Source organism: Populus nigra, chromosome 6 (assembly GCF_951802175.1).
Source record: "Populus nigra chromosome 6, ddPopNigr1.1, whole genome shotgun sequence".
Taxonomy (NCBI): Eukaryota; Viridiplantae; Streptophyta; class Magnoliopsida; order Malpighiales; family Salicaceae; genus Populus; species Populus nigra.
In genome coordinates this window covers 5,026,237-5,051,921 of record NC_084857.1, presented here as the reverse complement: position 1 = coordinate 5,051,921, position 25,685 = coordinate 5,026,237, and the positions used below count along the sequence as shown (strand labels likewise).

The 25,685-nt window shown below is 34.8% G+C and overlaps 2 protein-coding genes across 3 annotated transcripts; one reads left to right on the top strand and one right to left on the bottom strand.

Annotated features, from left to right (window-relative positions):
- Window positions 1-2,646: 2,646 nt before the first annotated feature.
- LOC133695650 (protein ASYMMETRIC LEAVES 2-like) lies at window positions 2,647-7,015 on the top strand. Of its 2 annotated transcripts, none has more exons than XM_062117562.1 (3): window positions 2,647-3,112; window positions 4,952-5,645; window positions 6,623-7,015. In XM_062117562.1, exon 2 carries the CDS (start codon window positions 4,967-4,969, stop codon window positions 5,627-5,629), a length of 663 nt encoding a protein of 220 aa, XP_061973546.1. In that variant the 5' UTR covers window positions 2,647-3,112; window positions 4,952-4,966; the 3' UTR covers window positions 5,630-5,645; window positions 6,623-7,015. The 2 variants fall into 2 exon arrangements, with proteins under 2 accessions (XP_061973546.1, XP_061973547.1); XM_062117563.1 differs by lacking the exon at window positions 2,647-3,112 and adding an exon at window positions 3,504-4,281.
- Window positions 7,016-14,716: 7,701 nt separating this feature from the next.
- Window positions 14,717-21,855, bottom strand: LOC133698019 (conserved oligomeric Golgi complex subunit 1-like). The gene is made up of 6 exons (XM_062120877.1): window positions 19,497-21,855; window positions 19,121-19,315; window positions 18,322-18,602; window positions 17,560-17,739; window positions 17,270-17,447; window positions 14,717-15,676 (listed from the first exon to the last, which is right to left on the bottom strand). Exons 1-6 carry the CDS (start codon window positions 21,702-21,704, stop codon window positions 15,503-15,505), a joined length of 3,216 nt encoding a protein of 1,071 aa, XP_061976861.1. The 5' UTR covers window positions 21,705-21,855; the 3' UTR covers window positions 14,717-15,502.
- Between the last annotated feature and the right edge of the window lie 3,830 nt (window positions 21,856-25,685).

Below are 25,685 nucleotides of genomic sequence, written 5' to 3'. Positions count from 1 at the left end.
AGCCTGTTCATACAAGTAATGATCTGACCGTTAAAGATGAACGAAAGTTGAAAGGGAAATGATAAGTTTCGTTAATAACGATATTATCTTGTAAATTTCGACCCGAATTCTCCCCTGATAGTAAATCCTTGCCACGGACCCTTACATGTCTACGCACAGTTTGTGTAATAAAATGGTGGCCGTTGACCATAAGAGGAGAGCCGCGTAGGGCCAGGTTCCTAGGTGAAATTAATTAGGAACGTAGCCACTGACCCAGATACCGATCTACTTCAGAAACACTATACTGGTGGATCATGCAAACGCAGATAAAAAAAAAAAACAAAAATAGTGTTGTATTTAATGTTTCCGTTGTTTTTATATACAATTTAATTCAAAAAATGGGGAAGATTACTTATCTTCTGAACAGGAATTTGTGGATAGCAACAGAATATCAAAATGATAAAAAAAATAAAAAATTGATTTTAAAACAAAAAAAATAAATTTTAAGCAAATATCATTTTGGCCCAAATTCTACCTTGATCAACGGGCGTGCTATTTTTAACATGCTGTTGTAGCTTTGCACCGTGATGTGCACAGGATCTCGTACGTGCTTGGTAAGAGTACCAGGTCTCCTCCTGCAAGCGTATCTATGATCCATTTGTTAAGGAATTTCGGTTTAATTATTAAAAAAAACTTTGATAATAATAATGAATTTTATTATAATTGAGATAAACTGATCACTTTGTCCTTATATTGTCCCTCTTAATCCCCAACAAGCACTGGAGGATTGAATTCTTGTATGTTCACATATTCTCCAGTGGTCCTTTTTTGTTATTTCTTATGACAAAGATGTCCCTAGCTCGGGATTAAACCAAGAAGAAAAAAGAAAGTAACTTTTCGGTTTTTTATCGGGGGTTTTCAAGTAATTTTCCTTTTCTTCAGGCTTTAAAATGGGTTTAGGCTTTATAATTAAACACGCGTACGGGAGATTCAATTGTTTGATTTTAAGGCTTAATTAGAGATATATTTTAAAACGGGCTCACTAGTGCGTGTATAAGAATTAACAGATTGATAATTATTATACATGTGAATAATCTTTCTAGCATAGTGTTATTCAGCCAAATTTACTTATACTAATTTATTTTTTTACAAATTATTTCATGTGCAAATACAATTTCTCGCCGATCTTTCTTGAAAACAAATTATATACACAAGGGGCGGAACCAGAAGGGAGGCAAGGGCCCTGCAAAATATTTTAAAATTTTATATTATTTAGTATTTAAATATAGAATAATATAATATCTTTTATTTTAAATAAATAAAATTTTTAATAATGTATCTTATTATATTAATACTTACTTTCAATGTCAAATACTACTAGCTTCGATCCTGTGTACTCAGGCAACGCTCTTGAATGCAGTATTCCCCCAATGTTTTTCAGAGATAAAATATTTTTAATTAATTGACAATTATGAGAAGAGCATTAGATTTCATAAGGTAAAATATAAATTTTATGTAAATTTTCGAGTAAGTTTCCTCTGGATTAAATCATGGTCCGCCTGTCAACTTGTACATAAAATAGTAAATATTGTGCACGGTCTGCACAGCATCCAACCACCCTGAGGGCAGGTCAGTGGTCGACGCTTGGTTTGAATTTCTCTCTTGTTCTCCGTTTCGTGGTTGGGGACCACGGCAGGATCGGGAGGCAAAGGGGCCAGGCACGTACACGTCATGTACTGATTATTTGATATTCTGGTTTTTTTCTTCTTTTTTTTTGTTCCACAATCATTAAAGATATCTCTTATTAACTTTTCTTCGCAATATGAAACTGCGTGACAAATTTTACGATGCTTAAATAGTTGCCTTCTATTATTCATTTAATTAAATTAATTTTATAGAAATTAATAAATATCAATTGGAGACAAAAATATTAGGTAAAGATGTTTCTATTAATTTTAATGAGTGATGCATTTTATTTTCTTCTTCCACAAGTGTTTATCTTTCTTTTTTTTCTAAATGATTCTCATTAAATAATTAATAGGAAATCATTCATTAAAGTTTAAAAACTATAAAATTATTCCCGTAAAATAAGAGATTGTGAGGAAAATTTTATGGTAGTTGTTAACTAATATATATATCCTATTAATTACTTTATATGGTTTACTTTTAAAATATATAAAATTAATGAATTATTAAAAATAAAAAAAATTAATATTAAATTTTTTTTTATTCCTATTTATTTTAAACAGCCTCCGAATTATTTTAACTATCGAATAAAAACTCTCTTAATATACTGTGAGCATGAGGGAGTGGTTCAACTAATTAATTATTAAATTTAATTTTTAAAAAATATTATTTTAAATATTATAAATTTTAGGATAACTAGATATTTATCTAATTATTAATTTTAAGATTTTAAAATTTTAATTAAGATATATATCATATTAAAAAAACTCTTCTAATAAAAATAATAATAATAATAATAATAATAGTACTAGATACTAGATACTAGGAGTGTGCACTGCAGAGAGATCAAAGGTCATGTCAAAACAACACAACATGCTCCAAATCTCTGAAAGGAGTCTGAGTAGGGCTGGAAGGGAGAGTGGGAATAGTAATAATAACGAAAACAGACAAACACTCCCCCCTCCTCTCACTCTCAATCACTCACTCACTCGCCTCCTCTCTCTCTCTACATTTCTATCTCTCTCTCTAATTCACTCACTCATAGCCTGTTTTTGCTTTCTCTCCGTCTCCTTAGCCTCTGCTTCTGGGGGCACCTTCCCCTTCTCCCTCGTTGATATCACCTCCCACACACCACTCTCTCTCTCTACTCTCTACCTAAGTGTAAGACTCACACGCACACGCTCTCTCCTTTTCTTCCACTTCTCCCCCCCGTACCTTAGCGGTGCCTACGTGCTCATCGTCATCATATATCTTTATATGCATATTATCTGTCACTTGTTTCCGGCTAAGAAATTGAGAAGAGATAAATATCCCAGAAGAGAAGAAAAATGTGCATGAGCCCTTTATTATCATCTCTGTCTTGTTGCATTAGAACATCATTTTCACTACAGGCGTAATAAGGAGAGGAGGCATTCTTCTTTCATTTTTTCGACTTTCAACTAGCAAGGTAATTCTCATTCGAAAAAAATAATGAGGAGGAGGAGGAGGAGGAGGAAAATACTCAAAATCTGTGTGTAAAGCTTTGCTTTGAAGGATCGTTTCTCTTCCCCTTTTTCTCTTCTCCTTTCTTTGATAGGGAAAGATCATCCTCTTCATCCATCAATTATGGTACTTGTAAAGGGTTAAAGAAAGAACGAAAAGTTTGACTGATGAAATCGAGGTCACGCACCCATAAGCAGTACTAGTACTATCATATGCATCGTTTTCTATATCTTTTTAAAAAAATCCGAGCATGATATATTCTATATATGAATTGAACTCCCTAGACAAAGAGAATAGAATTAAGGAAATTCTTCATCCCAAGATCTCCCACAGACGGAGTCAGAGTTTTTTTTTTTTTCAAGCTAATTCTTCCCATTTATATCTTTATGATCTTTCCTTTTCATCCAATATATATATGTTTCATTTCATCTACCTAGCTAGATAGCTGCTTTTTATATAAGATATTGTCTTACAATATATATATAGTATTATGGGTTGATCATCCCAAGATCTTTCCACACCTCTCTCAACCTTAAAAAGTATTTAGAGAAAATGAAGAAGCAAGCAATCAGAAGCTAGAAATCCTAGAATATGATAGCTAGCATTTGTATGAAATTCAAGCGAGATCTACTCGATCCCCAAATCTTTCCATCGAAAACAGTGAGACCCCAAACCTTTACCACACGAGATCCAATCCACAAAACTCAACTACTAAAATCAACCTCCCCTAGCTCTTTCTTCCTTTTTTTTCCTTCCCCATCAGCCCCCTTCGGCCTCCTTAAACCCTACAACCAGCTCCCCTTAAACATCACCTTTCTTTTCTTTCTGTGCAGTTCCCTTTGCTGATGCAACTACATAGGGTTTTTTATAGACATAAACATTCATAAATAGATACAGAGAGATAGGAGACATAGAGTATATTATTTGGTAGCCGTAATTTTCTAAACTAGAGGATTCCATCAGTTGCTTAATTTATGCTGATAGACATATTTTGACCATATATATAAGCTATTGTATTACATACTGGCCTTTTTGAGCTAAATCTTTGAATCTCCAGCCAAAAGCAGTAGGATTGTTTTGATTCCTCAATCAGAAGAGTAAACCAGTAATTACAGGGCACAGATCCTGAAAAGGGTAATCTTTCCATTTTCAAGAGTCCTATATGCAGAAACTTTGTTCCAACGTATTTGTTTGAAGCTGTCAACTTACCATTTCTTGTGTTCTTCTTCCGTTTTTTTTCTTTCCTTAGTTAAATTCTTTCTTTACATTTTTTAGATCCCATCGTCTAAATAAGTACACCCCAAACCCTTTTTTCTTTCCTTAGTTAAATTCTTTCTTTACATTTTTTAGATCCCATCGTCTAAATAAGTACACCCCAAACCCTAAAATTAGGATTCGCAGCCGCACCGCTACTTGTATCTTTAAGATTTTATTAATGTGTATTCCATCATCTAACAATTAATCATTAATTTCTTCTTCTTCTTCTTCTTTGTCAACCTTAATTGGGTAGTTTTTTGTGCTTCACATAGCTAGCTAGATACCAGGCTTATTACATACTTTTCCCTGAATGATTGCTTTTATGTCAAATTAAGAACAAAAGTCCTCAAATTTCTCAAGTTGGGGTTTACTGATTATTGCTCCCTCAAGCCGTACGTACGTTATGGTATTTTGATATAACTTGTTGAACACACAGAAAATCACACCTCTTTATTCTTCATTTATTTGTCAATTTATTTAAGTACGTCCTAATGGCTTTTGATATTTTGATGAGTTTTTTTTTTTCCATGTTTTGGTTGCATTTCAGAGGAGAAGGTGGAAGATGGCTTCGTCGTCGAATTCTCCGTGTGCTGCCTGTAAGTTTCTGCGCCGTAAATGTCAACCTGAATGTGTCTTTGCTCCCTACTTCCCACCTGACCAGCCACAAAAATTCTCTAATGTCCATAAAGTTTTTGGGGCAAGCAATGTCACAAAACTTCTCAACGAATTGCACCCTTCTCAGCGTGAAGATGCTGTCAATTCTTTGGCCTATGAGGCTGACATGCGCCTCCGTGACCCAGTTTATGGCTGCGTTGGAGTCATTTCACTTCTTCAGCACCAACTTCGCCAACTGCAGATAGATCTTAGCTGTGCAAAATCAGAACTCTCCAAATATCAGAACTTGGGCGTCACTGGCCATGCTGGATCACTAATTGCGGCCGCAGCAGCTGCAGCGACAGCCACGGCAACAACCCATCACCACCACCATCCGCAAAACCTTGGGATCAATTTGATTGGAGCAGGAGGTGGAAGTAGGGATCACCACTACCACCATCAGTTTTTTCCAAAGGATCAGCAACAGCTTATGAGAAGCTTCGATGCTGGGAATAACTATGATGCAAGCCTTCTTGCAATGAATGTCTCTGCCAGTATTGGACAACTTAGTCATTTCCAGCAACCTAGAGCCGCTGCTGGGGACGACCGCCGCACCATTGACCCCTCTTAGGGTTTCTCTTCCGCAGGTAATTAAAATGTTCATTTGCCTTCTACTACCATGGTTTTGCTTTTTTCTTCCGTTTTATCAGAATTTGTGGTGGATAAGTAGTAGAAATAATAATAATTACTAAATTAGGGTCGCGCATTTTTGAAATAGAATTCATGAAACTAGGGTTGGAAAATATTAATGAATTACAAGATAACTTCCTGGAAAATGATATGTTTTATACTAGTTTACATGTCATGCTATGCTATGTTTTGGATCAAAAATTATTTTGAATATAAAAAAAATCCAAATCCTAGAGAATTATATATTATTTTTATTAAATTTATCGTGATATTCAATCTTAAAATCTTTTTATTTGAATTTTTATCTAATCTAGATTAAAATTAAATCACGTTAGAATTGCCTAACATAATCTAATTAACTTGTTTAGTATAAAAATAACCTATATAATTGTTAAAATAATATGAGGAAAAACAAAAAAAAAAAAGGAATGTGGAGTTTTTACTCGGATATAGTGAATTCTTTCAAATGTATTTATTTATTTCAGTTTAATTCTTCAGTAGAAATCAGAGCATGATTCCAACTGGGATTTTTACTGAACCACAAGCTAGACATCGATTCACAGGAGCAAACACTGTCCTCCTCTGTTGACCAAGGTGCCCTATACCAAGGATCCTCTCTACACTCATGCAGAGACGAGTTATAGCTGTCAAATAATGTTTGATTCATGTACACTGTTTTTGGTCCACTGTACGTTCGAACTGTAGAAGTCTCAGACTTGTTGTGTCCTACTCCAGAATCAGCCTTCATTCATCAAACGCCCACGATTGCGTGAGCCAGTTAACTATCATCTCATGGAACTCGAATTTGACACCACATATTCATTCATCCCATAGAACGATTTAAAAATGTCAGCACTCGCAATAATTTGCTACCAAAAAGTCTATATCAAGCTCTCTTGATCAACGTTTTTCTTTTCTTTTGGCGTATATGCAGGGCTCCACATCGAAGGGATTTACTCTAGAAAAAAAAAAGGCTAGAAAGTGATGGGATATTCTATCTCGATGGAATGAATACCACCTCGTCATAGAAATTTTTGCTGCGCATCGTCTCAGTTTATATGTGTGTGTAACCCTCTCTCCCATTCCGAACTTTTACATTGCCCCTTCAAAGCAAGATATATATTTTTGCCATGCCAAGAATGGAGGGACGTACTAAACTCTTCCAGTCTCACAGTTGCTAGCATCATTAGTTTGCGGGGTGGTTCTGCCTCTCACAATGTGCCATGGCTGGCAGGCATGGCTCTGTTTTTGGTTTCCATCCTCTGAACTTTTTTCTGTTTAAACAGTGAGCACAGGCAGCAATTTTATATATTTCTAATTTTAATCATGTTTTTCTTTACCCTTTTTCTTTCTTTGGTCTACCATTTGATGCTTCTGTCATGAATTACTGTTGAACATGGTTGCTTTAAGTGATGACTCCTCAATTTAAGCTAGTCCGGAATATCCCATATGAAGCTTGTTACCTCTCGTACGTTCTTGAGGTGATCATAATGACTTGAAAAAATAGCTGTAAAGATTTTATGTAGGTTAGCTTTGATGAAGAAACCTTAATTTAAAACTATATATTACAACAATATCTAAATTATAGGAGGAATTACTGTTTATCCACACACAATTCAATGTGGATTAGAGTTTTTTTTCTTTTTTTTTATTTTTTTTTTTTAAATTATTATTTTTTCAACTTTTCTATTTTTTCTTTTTTTTTCTTTTTTTTCAACTTTACTATTTTTTCTTTTTTTTTCATTTATTTTTTTTCAAAATTATTTTTGTTGATTTTACTTTTTAAATATTGACTTGGTTAAAATTTTTTCTTTGTAATTTGTTTCTTTAAAATACTGTGGATTGCTGCGATATTTTTCCACATAGTTTTTCTATTTTATTTCTTTATTTTTTAAAATTATATTTGTCGATTTTTTTTAATATGGAGCTGATTGAGAATTTAGTTTTGTAATTTTTTTCTTTAAAACATTGTTGATTGCTACAGTTTTTCTCCGCATGGTTTTTTTTATAATTTTCTCTAAAATTATCTTTTTTTATTTTATTTTTTAATATTGAGCTGGTTAAAAATTACAGTTACAATATGTGAGGAAAACACTATAACTTTCCTCGAAAATTATTGTTGATTGCTATAGTGTTTTTTCTCACATGGTTTTTTCTGTTTTTGCTATATTTTTCCCTAAAATTATCTTTGTCAATTTTGTTTTTTAAATATTAAGCTGGTTAAGAATAGTAATTACAAGTAAATACAAGTTTTTTTTCACAAAACACTACGGATTGATACAGTTTTTCCTCACATAGTTTTTTTCCAGTTTCTTTTGTGTTTTCTTTTTTTGTAATTTTTTTTTCAAAATTATCTTCGTCGATTTTATTTTTTTTTTATATTAAGTTGGTTAGAATTTAACTTTGTAATAAAATTTAATTATGTGGGGAAAGTATTGTAACTTTGCTCATAAAACATTGTGGATTGCTACAGTGTCTCTCCGCATGGTTTTTTTTGTTATAATTTTTTTCAAATTATCTTTTTCAATTTTATTTTTTTAATATTGAGTTGTTTGTGAATTACAATTACAAGTTATTACAAATAAGGCTAAATCATATGGGGAAGCATTATATCTTTCATCACAAAACACTGTGAATTGCTACAGTGTTTCCAACATGATTTTTTCCTTTTTTTTTGTGTTTGTTTTGTTTTTTTTTTCTAAAATTATCTCTGTTAATAATTTTTTTTTTAATATTGAGCTGATTAATAATTTAGCTTTGTAATTTTTTTCTTTAAAACACTGTGAATTGTTACAGTGTTTTTCCATATGATTTTTTTATGATTTTTTCCAAAATTATCTTTGTTGATTTACTTTTTAATATTGACTTGGTTAATAATTATAATTACAATAAAGCTAGATCATATGAGAAAAACGTTGTAGTTTTTCTCACAAAACACTGTGGATTGCTACAATATTTCTTTAAATGATTTTTTGTTTTATTTTATCGGGAAAAGCGCTATAGTTTTCCTCACAAAACATTGTCAATTGTTGCACTGTTTTTTCTCATGGGTTTTTTTCCTTAAAAAATTATCTTTATTAATTTTTTTTTAATATTAAGTTGGTAGAGAATTTAGCTTTGTAATTTTTTTTGCTTTTTATTAACTGAAAAGCTAAATCATGTGGCGAAAACATTGTATCTTTCCTCACAAAATACTGTAGATTGCTACAAATCATTTTGTTCAGTCTCTAAGTTTTTGATCACCAACACAAATTTTTTTTTCCGTTATGAAATGTTTACTTCATCATACCTTTAATTTCTATTACTTATCTAGCACTGCTTCACAATTATAACACTATCAAGTGCAATTGTTTTATAAGCCTGCGGCAGCGAACGAGCATGTCATCTCGTGTGTGTGTGTGTGTGTGTGTAATTACTTGATATATAAAATATGGATAATGAATATATTGTAAGTCGTATATAATTAATAACTACGAAACTCACAATTCATCAACTATCACTTATCACCTCAATTATTATGGTTAATTTTTTTGTATGCATAGCATTTTCTTTTAGCAATGCTATGTAAACTCTTCAGACAGGTATTATGGTGGTTACCTTTTTTTTATTTTTTTTATTATTATAATTAAAGATCATATTTTGTCATTTGTTAATAGATAAGTCAGTTTTTATAAAATTTTAGTGTCAGATAAATTTTTAAATTATTTTTGTATTGTTATTATCAGTTAAGCCAAATTACATTTTAGTTTAATCATATATAGTGAAATCAAAACACCCTTAACAAAAATAAATTACAAATGGTATTAAGGGACTATTTTATCTTTTTATATTTTTTATTATTATCAGATCAATTTAGAAGAAAAATTATATTTGACCACAAAAAAAGGTATAAACACGTGTGGTGCACTCTCTAATAGGTGGGAGGCGTCTGATCTCTTTAGACGGTATGCAACGTCCGCCAGCATTCAAAAAACATATTTTTTGTTGTGCCTTTGAAAACCCTGCCGCATCTTCTTCCTAGAGAAGTGGTGTGTGTCAGCTGTGGTGGCCTAGTTTTTTGCTAGTGAATTTTTTTTTCTATCTTTTTCCATGAACATTACAGCTTGATCCTTTTTGTTTTTTGTATTTTAACTTCAATTCTTATTTTTTTATTTTTTGTTTTTGTTTTTGGTTCTTTTGTAGAAATTTTATTTATTTTTAATTTCATTATTTTATCTTAATTTTCTATATATTATTATTTTCAATTTGATCCTCATCCTTTTGATTATTTTTCTGATCTTTTATTAAATTGATTTTTCTTTTCAATTTCATCCTTCAATCAAAAATAAAATTTATTTTGTATTTGAATTTCGCTCCTTATTATTTTATTTTTTATTTTGAATCCTTTTGTATAATTATTTTTTTTAATTTTATCTTTTAACATTTAATTGTTTTGGAATTAACTATCATCGTTTTTCCAAATAAAGTGTTTTCAGTCTAATGACCAGGATCATGAGTTTAAAAATTAATGCGGGTTAATATTGATTTTATTTTTTAACAGGTTTCAAGATTTTCATCATTTTTTTTTGTTTTTGCATTATCCTGATCTCACGACCTGTGTTGTGGATTTGACGGGATAACCTGGGTTAGCTCAGCTGTGCTTATCAATGCTAAAAGTTTATCATACTAAGTTGGATTGATTTGAACTAATTTTTTTAGGTCTTTTTTTACCTAATTTCATCCTACTGTATTTAATGGGTTGAGAATTAAGTTTCATTGTTTATCTTTTTTAAAAAATAAAAATCTCAAATTATCATAATCATTTTTTAAAAAATTTAATAAATTTATTATCATTGTTTTTTTTATCATCTAATTAAAATAAATCAATTTATTTAATTCAATCGGGTCTATAAACTAAATCTCTCTCTCTCTCTCTCTCTCTCTCTCTCTCTCTCTCTCTCTCTCTCTCTCTCTCTCTCTCTCTCTCACACACACACACACACACACACACACACACACACACACACACACACACACACACACACACACACACACATATAAAATAGCATGCAGCATATCACGGGTCCGCATCTAGTTTTCACTACATTTGCATTCACGCTGGCATCCCTTTTCCCAATAATTGATGTTTTTCTTTTGGATTTTACTCTTTTCTACGCATGTTTTCTTTCTATTAACTTAGTAAAATAATTTAATAAAACGTTATTTACTTTTTTTTTGTAACTAGGTCAACTATATCTATTTAAGGATATAAATCAGATATTGTTAGCTAGTTTTTAAGACTAAAAACACTCAGACTAATAAATTATTGAAAGTGTAAACACCTAAATAGAAAAAATGAAACTACATATATTTAAATAAAAAATATATATGGGATGTAGCAGAAATTGAAGAAGCAGTACTGTGTAAGTGTTAATTACCCTATATATAATATCTCCATCTACACACACACACACACACACACACACACACACAGAGCATAGCTGTACCATTATATCTGTGCGTGACATTTTAAAAATGCTTGAGCTGATTTGGTTAAGAATTGCTATGGATACTGTTGAGCAAAGGGCATTTCCCGGACAAAAACAGAAGACAACTGAATAAGACAAAAAGGAAAGTGTACGAGAGGCGGGTGTGAGAAATTATTAAGAGAGACCCCCAAGATAAAATCCTCTCTCTTTTGCTGAATGCCAGAAGCATGAAAGGCCGTTGCAGGGGAAATGCCAATGGAGAAAAAGGAGCCATTTATTACTTCATTATACTGCATCAAGCACAGAAAAGCTGGGAATTCAAGTGGAGAAATAATGCAAGGTTAAAGAAGGCCAGCATCCATACATATATGCATGCTGCTTCAACCCTTTTTAGCAATCAAATCAACTGTGTGGTGAACCGTAGTAAAAAAGAAACGAACATAAAATCGCACTGTTTGCAAGACAATGATGACGTACTTTTGCAATGATGACTCCTCCTTTTAATGCCTGCGCAGGCCTATCTCCCTGTCTTTCTCTTTCATACTCAACAGTACAAGAACTGCTGATGCATGCATATGGGTGTGATTGGAGTCGAATTGTCTCGATTTTACATGTGTTCACATGATTTGCATGATGATTTGTAGCGAACCATGACCTGTTAATTATCAGGACATCAATATTTGTGTCCTGCCATGGTAATCTTTTGAATCTTGGGTGTGGGCACCATGTTTGAGTAACGGGGTTGGCTGCTCAAAACCCAGGGAACAACTCCTCCAAAAAAGGTGATTCAAAGAAGCCTCTGTAAGGACCTCCAACGATCGAAAACGTGTCGAATAGACGGTCGATAAATGCTAGACTTGCACGGCTAAATTAACCGTTATTACAAGTAGGTAGCTAGCTAGCATTGACAGAGAGAAGAAAGGGAGAATTAAAATAATATACATATAGCCAGTGGGGAATATCGGTCGAACTTGTGATTGTTGCTCTATCAGACATTACCGACAAGGAAAATGAAAACCCTAGAAGAGTGAGGAGTTAATTAGGATGAAAAGAGTGGTAGTATAGTACTGTAATTTATAAATAAACTATAGTTCTTGAAATATACATAATTTTATGAGCTTTTTTTAATCGAAATAAACTACAGTTCATAAAATCTTAATCATAAAAAGTTACAATTTATAAATCATTTTAAATTTTATTTTTTTTTCCAAACCGAAACTGTAAGAGTCATAACAACGATGCCAAGCTCACGCTATGGAGTCGATGGATAGTTGACGAGGAGAGGCGTTTCAGCAGGTGAAAGGGACGGTTTTAAAGGCAGGGGGTATCCCGACAGGGGCACGCCTAACGATAACAAAATTGGGCTAGTGAGAGCAGTCAGAGACTAATTTGTAAGCCCTAGCATTTATTTCGGGTTGTCCGTCTGACCTTTCCTCCAAATCCCCATGGCATCCATCCATCCATCCATCACACAACACTTGCCCCACTCAATGCCATGGCATTTATTGGACAGTGCCAACACCATGACCAAGCTTTATGAATCATGCAGAACAAATCAGAGAGAGAAGGCGTATGAGGATGACTTGACTAAACCTTTCTTCTTTCTGTTCCTTCTTGGAGTTTGGCATTTACACGCTTCCCCGTGCTCTAACATGTAGCAGTAAGTGGCATACAGACACACAGTAAGAGAGAGACGAAGAAGAGAATGCAAAGAAAGAACAAACCAACATTTTCAGCGGCAACATCTGTGATCTGGTAGCCTCTCTCTCTCTCTCTCCATCCCTCCCCTACGTAACTTAATTACATGCCTTTTGTCCCCCCCCTTCCAACCCTCTCTTTTCCTCTCACTTCGAAAATATCAAGTTAAATGAAGGGATGATTTAGTACCCTTCAGTCCCACACACCATTGCACATGACTAGCTAGTTAAATAAATGAATGGATCGATCAATGGTGTCTACATATAGTATCAAGTCAAACATTACAGAGTACAATTTTTTGTCCATTTCATATGTACACTCAACTTTTCTGATAGTTAATCTCTGTAATTAACGATTATTAACTAAAGCACTAGTCCTTGACAACATGCGCGCGTGGAGCATTCACCAAAGATCCTCGAGATAACGCCATGACTACATTTAATGCTGTATATGCTGAGATTTCTTTCAGCACGTACAGCAGTCATGTTAGCTTCGTCACAAGAGAGGTACTTGTGCACATGATCCTAGCGATTTACTCAAATCTTGAACTTGACCGCTAATACGTTTTCTCCTTTGAACATGACTTCACTTTTACTATCAAATAAATAGAAGGCCTATTTTTTTATGTCAAATTAACTGCAATTTCCGACAACAGAAATGGGGAGGATGATTAGAATCAAAACCTTATCAAATAACGGGTGATGATAAAATGAAGGACAATGGTAACAGTACTCCTGGGGTTTCTTTAAGCTATATGAAAACGTTAGTCCACTTGGCAAGGGAGAAGGAAATAAAACCTTGAGTAACAGGATTGTGGTTTCTTTCTTTTCGTTTTCGATTCAACGGGAGCCTCAACGATTTTAATTTATTTATTTTTATCATGAAGCCTCGATGATTATTAAACTGGAGTTATATATACAAGAAAGAGACGGTAATACGTTTTAAGAATTAATCGCAGGGTGTTAGCAGAGCAGATTCGGGGGATGACCGGGAGGAGGGGCGGCGTTAACCTCCATAAATGTCAAAAGGGTCTTAATATTATTTTTCGAAAACGTGTGGGTCTGCCCGACTAGCTGTAGATAAGACGAATTGCATATCTTCAGAGTTTGAGGGAAAAAAAACAATGAAATTAAATGAACTCGGGTCGTTTATAAAGAGAAGTTTACACACTGTTTTGTTAAGTTATATTGTATATTTAGTTTCGTTAATAACGTTGTCAATGGAAACTCCAGGGATAATTACGTACGTGAACATAATGTTTTCGGTTAATAAAATATTCATGTTATTTGATTTGCTTTCAGATTGCGATCCCCTCCGCCATGCTATGTGTCAGGATTGCATATGGAAGATGCATTAAAAGTGATTTTGGACAGTGGAGACTGCATGGCCGCCTCGCAGAGATGGTCGCGGTCGCGGGGTCGCACCACACGGTATGGGGCTGATTTTAAGTGGAACCCAGCATGATGGCCAGGTGGACTAGCATTCGAGATCTTCTTAAGATTGGTCCGGCCTGCTGTGTATATGAGCTCTTTTTTATGTCACTGGGCTTCATATAGTCGAGGGCTACCTGAACCTTTCTAAATCATTTTATATGCTCGTTTGCTTCATTTTACCTGGGCTTTGTGCTGATCGTGTTTATCTGGGCATGCTGCCCTCCCTCTTTATCAATAAAACCATGCTTTTAAATAAAGCAGGTCTACCACAGGGTGTATTTACATAGAACACGGGCAAACTAGAAATTGATTGAGACCTGTATGAATATATTATCAAACTAAAACCTTCTTAACTAGTTCCTTTCTTTTGTTTTCTCAACAAACATGCATAACCTTGAAGGTAAAAGGAGGAAGATTCTGATAAGAAAATACACACAAGGCACATTAGTATCTTTACTAGATGTTAAAAGCGGACGCAGATTAATACATGGAAGGCAACACAGATATATATAGATAGATAATCTAAATATAGATTTTCTACCACAAAACTAAACACTTTTCATCTTGAAACCCAATATTCTATACTGTTTATTTCAGTTGAAAAGGAGATCCATCAAACAAATACAAAATCTATTGGGACAGTCCAGTGCAATTTCTGCTTTATGAACCGACTTCACTAGAGAGAAACTCTGAAGCCACTGAAACACAAACCATGCAAGAATACATTGCTCGATATTCTGCTTTACACGCTCGAGAACCCCAGCAGCACGAATAAGAGCTTCACCTCCTTTTCTGTGGCATTGATGAAGCCAACCGTCAAGAGAGGCAACGGTCTCTATATACAAAAAAACATCACGTATAAACCAATCACATTTCTTCATACCCTGCTGAGTTTTATTGGTTTCTTTCTACTGTATGGACTGGCAAACACAATACTTTCTTTTGATCTCCGCTGGATCTATTTAAACTTCCGGATGCTTCTCCTTTTCTTCACAAATCCACTTTTACAACAGTTTCACTCTGTACTCACTTCACCTCTGAAAATTTCCATTTCGTATCAATACATGACATGCATAACCTTTGCACTTGGGTTAGAGATAACTTGAATTCCTGCATCATATCCCACCCACAATCGTGAAATTGCCACCTGTTCTTATCACAGAAACAAAATGTGCAGCTAAATACGAAGCAGCACTTTCAGGGTTCAGTGGGAAATCAAGAGTCTGATCTGGTAGCTGTAAATGATGAAAGAAGGCCAGCTGCTTGGACGGGTAAAATATCACCAAATGTTGACATGGCAGCTGCTGATCTGTCTTTGAATATGCCTACTTGCCCATCAGTTAACATAGATCCCAATTTTAAGGTGCTCTCTCCAAACCTGCTTCCGACCTGGCCATTATGAGGGAAATTGTTGTCATAATGTTAGCTTCTCAAATAAATTAAGAAAAATGAAGCTATGTTTGTCCACCAAATTAAATCAAGAAATGTCCCAACAAGGAGACAGAGTATGCCATCCCTCAAATTTTACATAATATCACACTTGCTAGAATCAAATCTATGTTCACTTGCAATAATCAAATAAAGAATACAAGCATTGTGTAACCATCATTGATAACTTTATCTGTTGAACTTCTTGTATTAACAACAGAACTTGAGAGAATTTGCTTTACTGATTAAATAAGAAACTCTTTCCAGTCTCCCTGTCAAGTCTAAGACTGAGTATTTATCTTTCTCTACTGACGTCTGAAAGCTACTGCTTTCCAAATATCCAAAGCATAAATTCTAATTGCAGGTCCCACAGCTTATATTGGTTTTGTATATATATTGTAATTGTAAGATCAGCATGTACTGTCAGAATTCTTCTATCCTGAAGCTTCAATCCTACTCTTGATAGATCATGGAATTGCCAGTAACCTAAATAAGAATTCAAAGACCCCTGCCAAAAATCATGCTCCACCTCATAAACGCTTAAAAACAGCACTTGTTTGTCAGAAAGGATGGATATGGTGGGGGGATAGAACAGTACACTGGGAGGATAAGGAGGAGAAAGGATGCATGTTAATCCATCCATCTAGTTGTTTGGCTGACAAGAGAGAGGGAGAGGATCGAGACCAATTTGCCCAAATTGAAGGGATTGTAGAAAAAACTGAGGAAGGATCTTTCCTTTCCTTCCATAGGTCTCCATCTATCATGCCATACAAGGAATTTATCTCATCCATCCCCCTACCATCCCTCCTGAAAAACAGGCATGAATCTGATTTGAGAGATTTTCAACCCCCCAGCCTGCACAATTGTTTTTTGGAGAAATACCTTCACATAAATTTGATAGCTTAGTCATTTCCCTAACCTTTCCTTTTTAATACTTCTGCACTCATGCAACTAATTACAAATATAAACCAGGCTAGATTCGCTTCTCCACAAAAGCAGTCCGTTCCTTGTTCTAATCATATTAAATCCTAAAACAAGAACACCGGGGTTCTTTCAGTTCTTTGGCAACCAAGAGCCCCAGATTAACGATTACAGCTTCTAAGCAGCCATCCAGAAACTGCAAGTAAACTGCAACTACATTTCTGATCCAATTAGAATTTAATAAGCCCTAAAGCCAATCTTTGAGCTTTGGATCCATAGAACCAATGTGCATCCTAACCTCAGTTGAGCATACAAGACACTGTTGACAGCACCACCAATCATCTATTGCCATCATAAATTAAACCAGATATTTCACTATTTTCCAGAAGGCAGATATTTCATCTAACAAAATTAACTTCAAGCTTCTGCTCTCAAAATTTGTTAATGGCTTTATTCTTGTTCACGTTTCTGTCTATTGCCAATAAGGAAGAGTCCTGTTGATTAAGAAACTTCGCTTCTTTTCTTCCTTTTCTCAATAATCTAATAATTGGAAAGGAAGAATTCAGGGACATTCATCTTCTGAATCTCAGATCCGCCAGGCCAAGATATAGAAAGAAAGAAAGAAAGCTGTACCTGCATGAAAGACTTCAAAATGGGTGCTGCTACACCAAAACTAGTGTTTTCATCCAAATCAATATTTCGAGAAAGCTCTCCCTTGGTATAAGCTTTCCAAGAACTTCTTGAAGAAATATCATCTGCAGTTCTTTGAATGGATGTCTTTGTTGTCCCTCTCGAAGACAATGCTGGCGCACTGGACAATTAAGATGAAATTAGTTGCAGTGGACAATTAAGAGACTAGCAGTGAAAAATATCATGTACACATGTTTGGTAGACATCCAAAAAAATGCATGAAAAACATTAACCTGATTGGAAGGTATTTAAAGCGAGGAACAGTAGAGCATCTCATGATATTTGACTCTGGATTAGAAGGTAGTTTCTGCATTGTATCAGTGTACATCCGGTTTAGCTGAACAAAGAACCCAAAAAGGACAGCATGCCTTAAGTATGACTGCCTCTCATTCTCCCACAGGTATGGCTCATACCTAAACAAGTAAAAATACAACACAAAGAATCATTAATTCAGAAAAACAGATATTGAATTATACCATAATTCCCAACCACAACAGAAGAATAAATGACTGCTTCAATTGTTCAAAATACAAATAGCATGTGGAGATACAAAAGGAAAGAAGCCCCCTGAGAGTGGATGGAATAGTACACATTTAAAAGTGACACTAGACAACTAATATCGGATCATTACTTTACAAATTTTTACTATCATTTGAGACCTTAAAAAACCTAAATAATTTATCAGAGACCAGGTTGTCTGCATGACCAGGTTGGCCTTAACAATTGACCTAACAAGGAGAATGCCACCCATGACTCTTAAGCCATAAGATCATGGCAATCCCCATGAATGGTAATATCAACTTGACCTAATAAGGAGAACACCAACCATGACTCTAAAGCCATAATATCATGACAATCCCTATGAATGGTAATATCAAGTAAGGGCATGCCATGTGCAAGGAAATACAAACAACCTTTAGAACTAGAAGTCCAAGGTTGTACTTATTCAAAAATTTCCATGCTTTCCTTTTAAATTAAGGATGAAAAAGACTCACGTAAGCCAATCTATGGGATCAAGTCTCTGTGAAAAACGATTGATTAACCCATCAATACGCTCTCTAGAGACTGATTTCATCTGGCTTTGCTCCTGCTTCCGTCTGAAAGGAACTTTCACCTTTGGATTTCTAGATATCTCCTCATTAATATTACAATCGCCACCAGAGAGAACATCAGCAGCAAATCTTAGGTCTAACAGAATTTGAAGAACTCCTTTCTCTGACACTTGAGACTGATGAGACTCTCTTGAGGAAAGGAAGTCCTCATAAATTTCAATAACCTGCATGAGGTATACAGTTAATACATACAAAGACGATAGAAAATGCAATACGTCAATTTTAAACTAAACTCATTTTCTCTTAACTTAAGCCACCACTGAAGAAGCAGCCCATAAGAAAAAAAAAAATAGACCCAAAATAAAAAGCAAATCAGCTAGTTAAGGAATTCTAACTGTGCAAGTAATCAAGAATGTTTACGATTTACAATGAGATCCAAGAAAAATGAATGATTGGAGGACAAGGAAAGAAATTATTAAAAGGTAAAAACAGTGCAAATCAACACCGGAATATGAATGAAATACCAATCTGAGATTGCTAATGAGGAAACACTGCACTATATAAGGATGAAGAAATGGCCTCATGACTTCTATTTAAAAAATACAAAGAGAAAAAAAATTAATAAAATAAGCTCAAGAATAAGAATATGGCAATAAAAATCAAGTATATACACACATACATCACCACATTAAAAAAGAGTTTGTGGAACAAGTAGAGTCAATTGTCCAGCCAAGTTGCATACCTTCTCCAATAGGCTTGAAGCAAATTTTTGCAGAATTGACTTGTCAAGTACATGACCTCCAATTCTATGGATTTCTTCACATGCCCGAAACAGAAAAGAGATGATATAGAGTGAAGGCATGGATGGGAGTGAAATTTTCATTTCGGCTTGACTCTCATCAGATTGTTCTTGCTTGACTACTGTCTCTTCCCAGCCCTGCCCCACATTCAGATGGACAAAGCTTAGTACTATTTTCTATAAAGATGCTTAGCAGCAAACACAAGTACTGTTTTCTATAATAGCACACATCTCTTTAAGATGCTTAACAGAGATACAGGGAATATTTTAAACAAAATATAAGAAGAGAAAGATAAATTGTCAAACAAACACCACATACCCTCAAGGGAGTTGTTGCTGATAATCCATCATCTTTTCCAAGATCCCGAGCAAGAATGGCTGAAAGCTCATCAGATAACCAGGATATCCATAAATTGTGAGCTCTGATGCAAAGATCCTTCATGATCCTGCCTAATTCTTCAAGTTTAGGGCTTGCACTTTCATTTGCTCCACGCAAAGCAGCAGTGGCAGATGAGCTCTGTCTTTTAGAGCTGGTGGGAGATTGCCTGCCAGGACTGTCAGGGATAGGATAATCATTCGCAAATCTAGATTGCCTCAATACTGATGGTAACTTATCAAAAACTGCAGCCATGGTATCTTTGGCCCAAAACCTTGGAGAGCCCAGTATCACTGGAATGTGTTTTGAGTGGTTTTGAAATGCAAACAAGAGTCTCCCAATGTAAAGAGATTTCTCAACAACTATGGCAGGAGGCACACGCTGTCCAACATTGTTGGCATTCCCCATTGCAGCATATAAACTATCAAGCTCCCTCTTGAGTTCTGTCAATATGGTTGAAATGCTCTCATAACACTTGTCCTGTAAAAATGGTGCCAAATCCTTTATCCTCAGAGCTGCCTTTGGAGATTCTAAGAAACTGAGCAGGTCCTCAAGAACACTTTGACAACAGCTGTCCACTGCATCTCTGATTCGACTGACTTCAGGAGCAAAGTATGCACTGAGACAATTATGAAAATCATTTTCTTCAAGCGATGCTTTATGACCAAGACCTAGACCAGACTTCTTTGTATTGGGTTCAATAAACCAAACCCCACCTCCTGTGGATGGTCTGTTCAAGTATGCCTGAAAGTCAATCTGTTCACCAGGAGTCTCCCCAGTTGCACAAATGGACTCTCCCAAATTGATAGCTCTGACCAAATCCTCAAATCGTGATATGATAATAGTTTTCATCCTCTGAACAAAAGCACCTTCAAATATCTCATCCCAGAGATCTGAGTCATCTTCTAAAACTAGCTCTCGAATCCTGCTCCAAGGCAACTCAATCTCAGACCCGAAAACACTCTTGAGCCACTCCAAACTTCCCTCCAATACTTGCTTACTATCCATAGTCTCCCTGATCATCTTCTCGGCCACTGCAAGCTCTCCACCAGTAGCAATCGCATCAATCAAGAACTTCCCATTAATCTTACTCACAATCTGTCCACCACAATCCCTCAACCAACTCATACAAGTCCTGGCAATATATTCTTTATCGAGAGCAGCATTCACAGACTCGAGCTTTTCCCTAAACAGTTTCCACAATCTCACTTCCTCATCCGGATTCGGAATCCCCCCAAACAATTGGGAAGCGGGAGGAGAACTCAAAATAACTTTATAAAACAAAGGCATATCATTCAAAACTTGCAAAAACAACTCCCCTACTTGTCCCACACTAACTTGAATTATCTTTAACACTTCACAAAACACAAAAACGACAACCTCACCACTGACAATATCATTTTTTACATCAACCCTACCAAAACCCCCTAATTTTTGCAAAATCCACGACTTTCTACTATCAAGAAACAAACACAATACCTGATCAGGCTCCAATTCATCAATCACTGCAGCCGCAGCCAACGCATCCGCATAGCCCCCAATTTCCAATACTTGATCTGACAACCTCTCGCGACTCTTCTGCGAAATCTGCACTTTAAAACTCTCCACAATCTGCCATTGATGCTGCAAGAGTGGAAAATTCAACAAGATCTTATTATAATCCCTATTCATCAACTTATTCTGTACGTGTTTTGCACGTGTATACCTCCCTGCTGCCTCCAAAAACATAAATTCGTCCAAACATCCCCAGATATTCTCCGGGGTATCAACTAAATACTTGACCCGACATGCGATCCCATAGCTGTCACCACGAGTAGAGTTAGGGCTTGTGAATTTGGGGGTTTCTGATAACGGAGAAGCGGAAAGAGAGCGAATGTTGGTGTGAATCGACGCGATATTGCGAGAGATTGATTCGCAATAGGATTTCATGTGAACGATAGAATCGGCCGAATCAATTAGGTCACGATATCGGTTACCGACTAATTGACGAAGCTCTTCTTTCTTTTCTTCGATTTGTTGTCGCGTTTCCGATTCGACATTGCGAATTTCGGGGATTGCTTTGGTACGGAACAGTGATTCGGCGTCTCGGTAGCCTCCGCCGCTTAGCGTGGCGGCGCGTTCGTCGGTGACGGAGGTGGTAGATACTCTCATTGTTGAATGAATTTTAATTGATTTTACATGTAGGGAGAGAAGCAGTCTCTAGCGTGTGAACTACAGTAAAGAGAGAGAGGGGTGGTGTTCTTTCTTTCTTCCTTTTTTTTGGGTTAGATCTGGAGGGGATGAGAGATTCAGGAATTTGGTTGTCTACGGTATTTATAGTGATGGTAAATTTACTGAACCGACCCTCCATTTATTATATTTTCGTTCGTGATGTGGTAAAAATGAATAAAAAGTAGAGTTAAAATGAAGGGGAAAAGAAATCAGTAACAGCATTGGATACTTTCTTACCCTGTGTAATTAAAGGTGAACCTGTTTTTATTAAAATTTAAAAACAAATATTTAAAATTAGTAATTTTTTTAATTGTTTTAATGTATTAATATCCTAGATCTATCCAAGAACAATCTATCTAGTGGCATCCCAAGTTCCAAGTGCTCACTACCTTGGCTTCGAGTTATGAAATTGAGCAGCAGCAACCTTTCTGGGAAATTGTCGTGATCTTCACAAAACTGCACAGGTTTATGAACACCTGATACTGGAGACAACAAATTCTCTGGGAAGATACCAAATTGGATCGGTGAGAGGTTGTTGTCCCTGTTCATGCTAAATCTGCGAGCCACCCGCAAGACATTCTCGTCGTATTTTCTAATATATGTAAATCTGCATCATAATTAACCTTCGGTTTCTGATAAATGTAGCTTGTTGGCAGAAAACAAAGGATTAAAATTTAAATAGAAGGAGATAGCTTTCCTAATTGTTGCAGTGTGAGAATTAAGAGTTCATCATTCATATGTTTCTGGATTTAGGTTGAGAATCGGTGGATTTCTATGTTTCTGAACACAATAATACGGCAGTGTTTGCAGGAATGACTCGAAGTTGCTATATCTGTAAACAGAGGTGAAATTCTTCAAGCGACAAAACGTAACCTCGAGGCAAGTTTCATTTGCCAAGTTATCTGGTGGAACTTGGTAGTTCATGGCCCTGGATGAGACTTTGATTTTATAAAAAATTCAAACACTTAATTATCGTTATCTCAAAGAATTCAAAAACCTAACGACAACAAACGTGCTTGCAGTATCTGGCGGGTGGGTTTAATTCAAAAGCTCCATGCAGTCGAATATAGGGATGATTTTTTTACTCGAATTCAATAGATATCCGATGTGAATGTGTAGAAAATTTTTTACCCAGTCGAGTTCGGATCAGGTTCGAAAACAACTTGGAGTTAAGAACTCGATTTTGGATCGGGCAGGGATGATATTATATTATACCTAACCCAATCTCAAATGCATTAATTAATAGCCTTAAAATCATAAAATACATTTATATATATATATATATAAAGAAAATTTAGGGTTTTTATAGATCAAGTTCAAAAACAACTTGGAGTTAAAAAAAAAATCAGATTTTAGATTGGGCATGGATAATGTTATACTTAACTCAATCTGAAATGCATCAATAGCTTTAAAATCATAAAATACATTTATATACACATAAAGAAAATTTTAGGGTTTTTGCGAATCAGATTGGAAAACAACTTGAAGTTAACAATTCAGATTTTAGATTGGACATGACACTTCTCCTCCTAGCCCAGCACTTCCCTTCCTCTCGCTCACTCCCACTCTCTTCTCCAGAGAGGAGCACACCCCGCGACGGCAACGGCAACGGCTTCAGCAGATCCAGTAGCAGCAGATCTACTCGCAGCAACAAATATAGAACGTGCGACGCCTTGGCTCTCCATACATTCAATTGAATCTTCCTTGCTCGACTGTGAATGGATGATGTGACAAATCTTTATCATGGAAGAATTTCTATTTGTTTAGGTGTATAAATTATTCAAAAGGAGGATATCCCACTTTCTCCTTTGTTGGTCCGTGGCAACGTTGTTGTAGCCTTTTAGCACTATTTTTGCCCTATAACTGTGCAAGTAACATATGTATATTTTTTTTCATTGTAAAACTGGTTGATTAAGCCATTTGTTCTTAAGCTATTATGTTCTTAATGTATATATGGTCAGGTATTTATTACTCGACGGCACTCGATTGATTTCGAGTATAAAAAGTTTATACCTCTCAAGTTTTGGGTTAAATATAAATAATTATTTTAGATTTGAATCCAAATATAAATAAATACAAACTTGATTTATAGATATCCTAATCCATTATCATCTCTAATTTAATTTAAAAATATGTTTCTAAACCCTCGTGTATATTGTGCTCCCAAACACAAACTCATTAGCCAAGGTACCAGAGTTTTCTTTATTTATTTGGCTTCCCTTCCTTAACAAGCCAACAAGCCTGTAATTCAAGTGTTTACCGGTCATCTATATATATATATATATATATTCTACCAATCCCATTAACACAGGCACTTTACATTTCAATTCGATAGGTGTTAGGAGAGACCTTAATTAAATAAAAAAAGAGGATAGATTTATTTATTTGTTCAAAAAGGATTCAAGAAACCATGCATTGGAACATGGACGGTCCACCTCTTAAAATTCTCAATTTTCTCTTTACTAGCCTCGAGCTAATTGCTACACTGCCTCATTCACCAAGAGAAGCCATGTATTTTAATCAATATTAAATTGATGGAATTAATTATATGTATATCTCAGAAAGTAATTTGACATGTGTATCCTCTGAATTAAGATTCCAAGATTCGGAAGGTTGCATCACAGCTAAGCAGCCCCTCCTCCCCGATAAACAGCATCAATTCTTCCACGCAAGAAGAAACAAAGCAATCGATTTTAAGTTACAATTAGATTATAAATAAACAATGCAACCCGTGAAATAGCTTCCATGAGTTCAATCAAAAATTTCATCACCATTTAATGATGATATTGAAAGATAAAATAATTTTAAAATATTTACTAAAATATAAAAAATAATAATCAAAATAATAATAATCAAATCTAATATAAAAAAATAGAAGATGAATTCATATAAAAAATTAATTTTAAAAATTATTTCAAATAAAAAAATTAGCAATTAAAAAAACAATGATCAAATCTGACAAGTAAAAAAATTAATAGATGATTAAATTAAAACAAAATCTAATTTTATAAATTATTTCAAATAAAATAAATAATAATCAAAAGAACAAAGGTCAAGTATAAGAAAAAACAAATTGAATGGTCGTTTTGAAATTTTCAATGGTCATACGTGAAAATTGAAGAGAAAAAAAAGAAAAAAAAGTCACTGATGCAAAATTAGAGATTTGTTGACCACACAGGCCACTCAGGAATGGAGGGGTTGTCGAGAAAAATTAAACGATGCCCTATAAGCCATCATTTGGCCACCTAAACCCCCTCATGCGATGTGTGCATGGCAATTCTGAAAAGAATCATCTAACTAGATTTTGTGAGTTAGTGAATTCACAGACAAATCCATGATTTAGGTTATGCACCCGACTGGATCTAATAAATTTTTATTTCAAATTTATTTTTTCATTCAATTGTACTCTAACTAGATGCCCGAGATTTTTTTTATATACAAAAAAACAATACTTTTTCAAAAAATAAAAAACATCACGGGACTAAAATAAAAAAGTAGACCTATGTTTTTTATAAAGATTGATAAGGAGGAGACATTTAAAAAAAAGAATTAAAAATATTCAAAAAAATAATGAAATAATTTTTTTTTTTGAGTTTAAGGTGTTGGAAATATTGGAGCTATAAAATGTGAACCGACTCGTTAGGTTGGCTTGCAACCTATTCAACCCGAGACCTAGGCCATGTAGGTTTATTTTTTTTTAAAAAAAAAAGAGAGGTTGTCATTGACTAGACATACCCTTCTCAAAATCATGGCTTGATCCTCGATCAAATCAAAACTTGGTTTGAAATCCACTAACTTTTCAAAAAACACTAAACAATGCCATTTTGATCTTTTATATAAAAAATGATTTTTTTTTCATGGTCAAACCGCCGAGATTGTTCTCCGGTCCTTGTTTTGAGTTGGATTTAATAGCTACAAAGA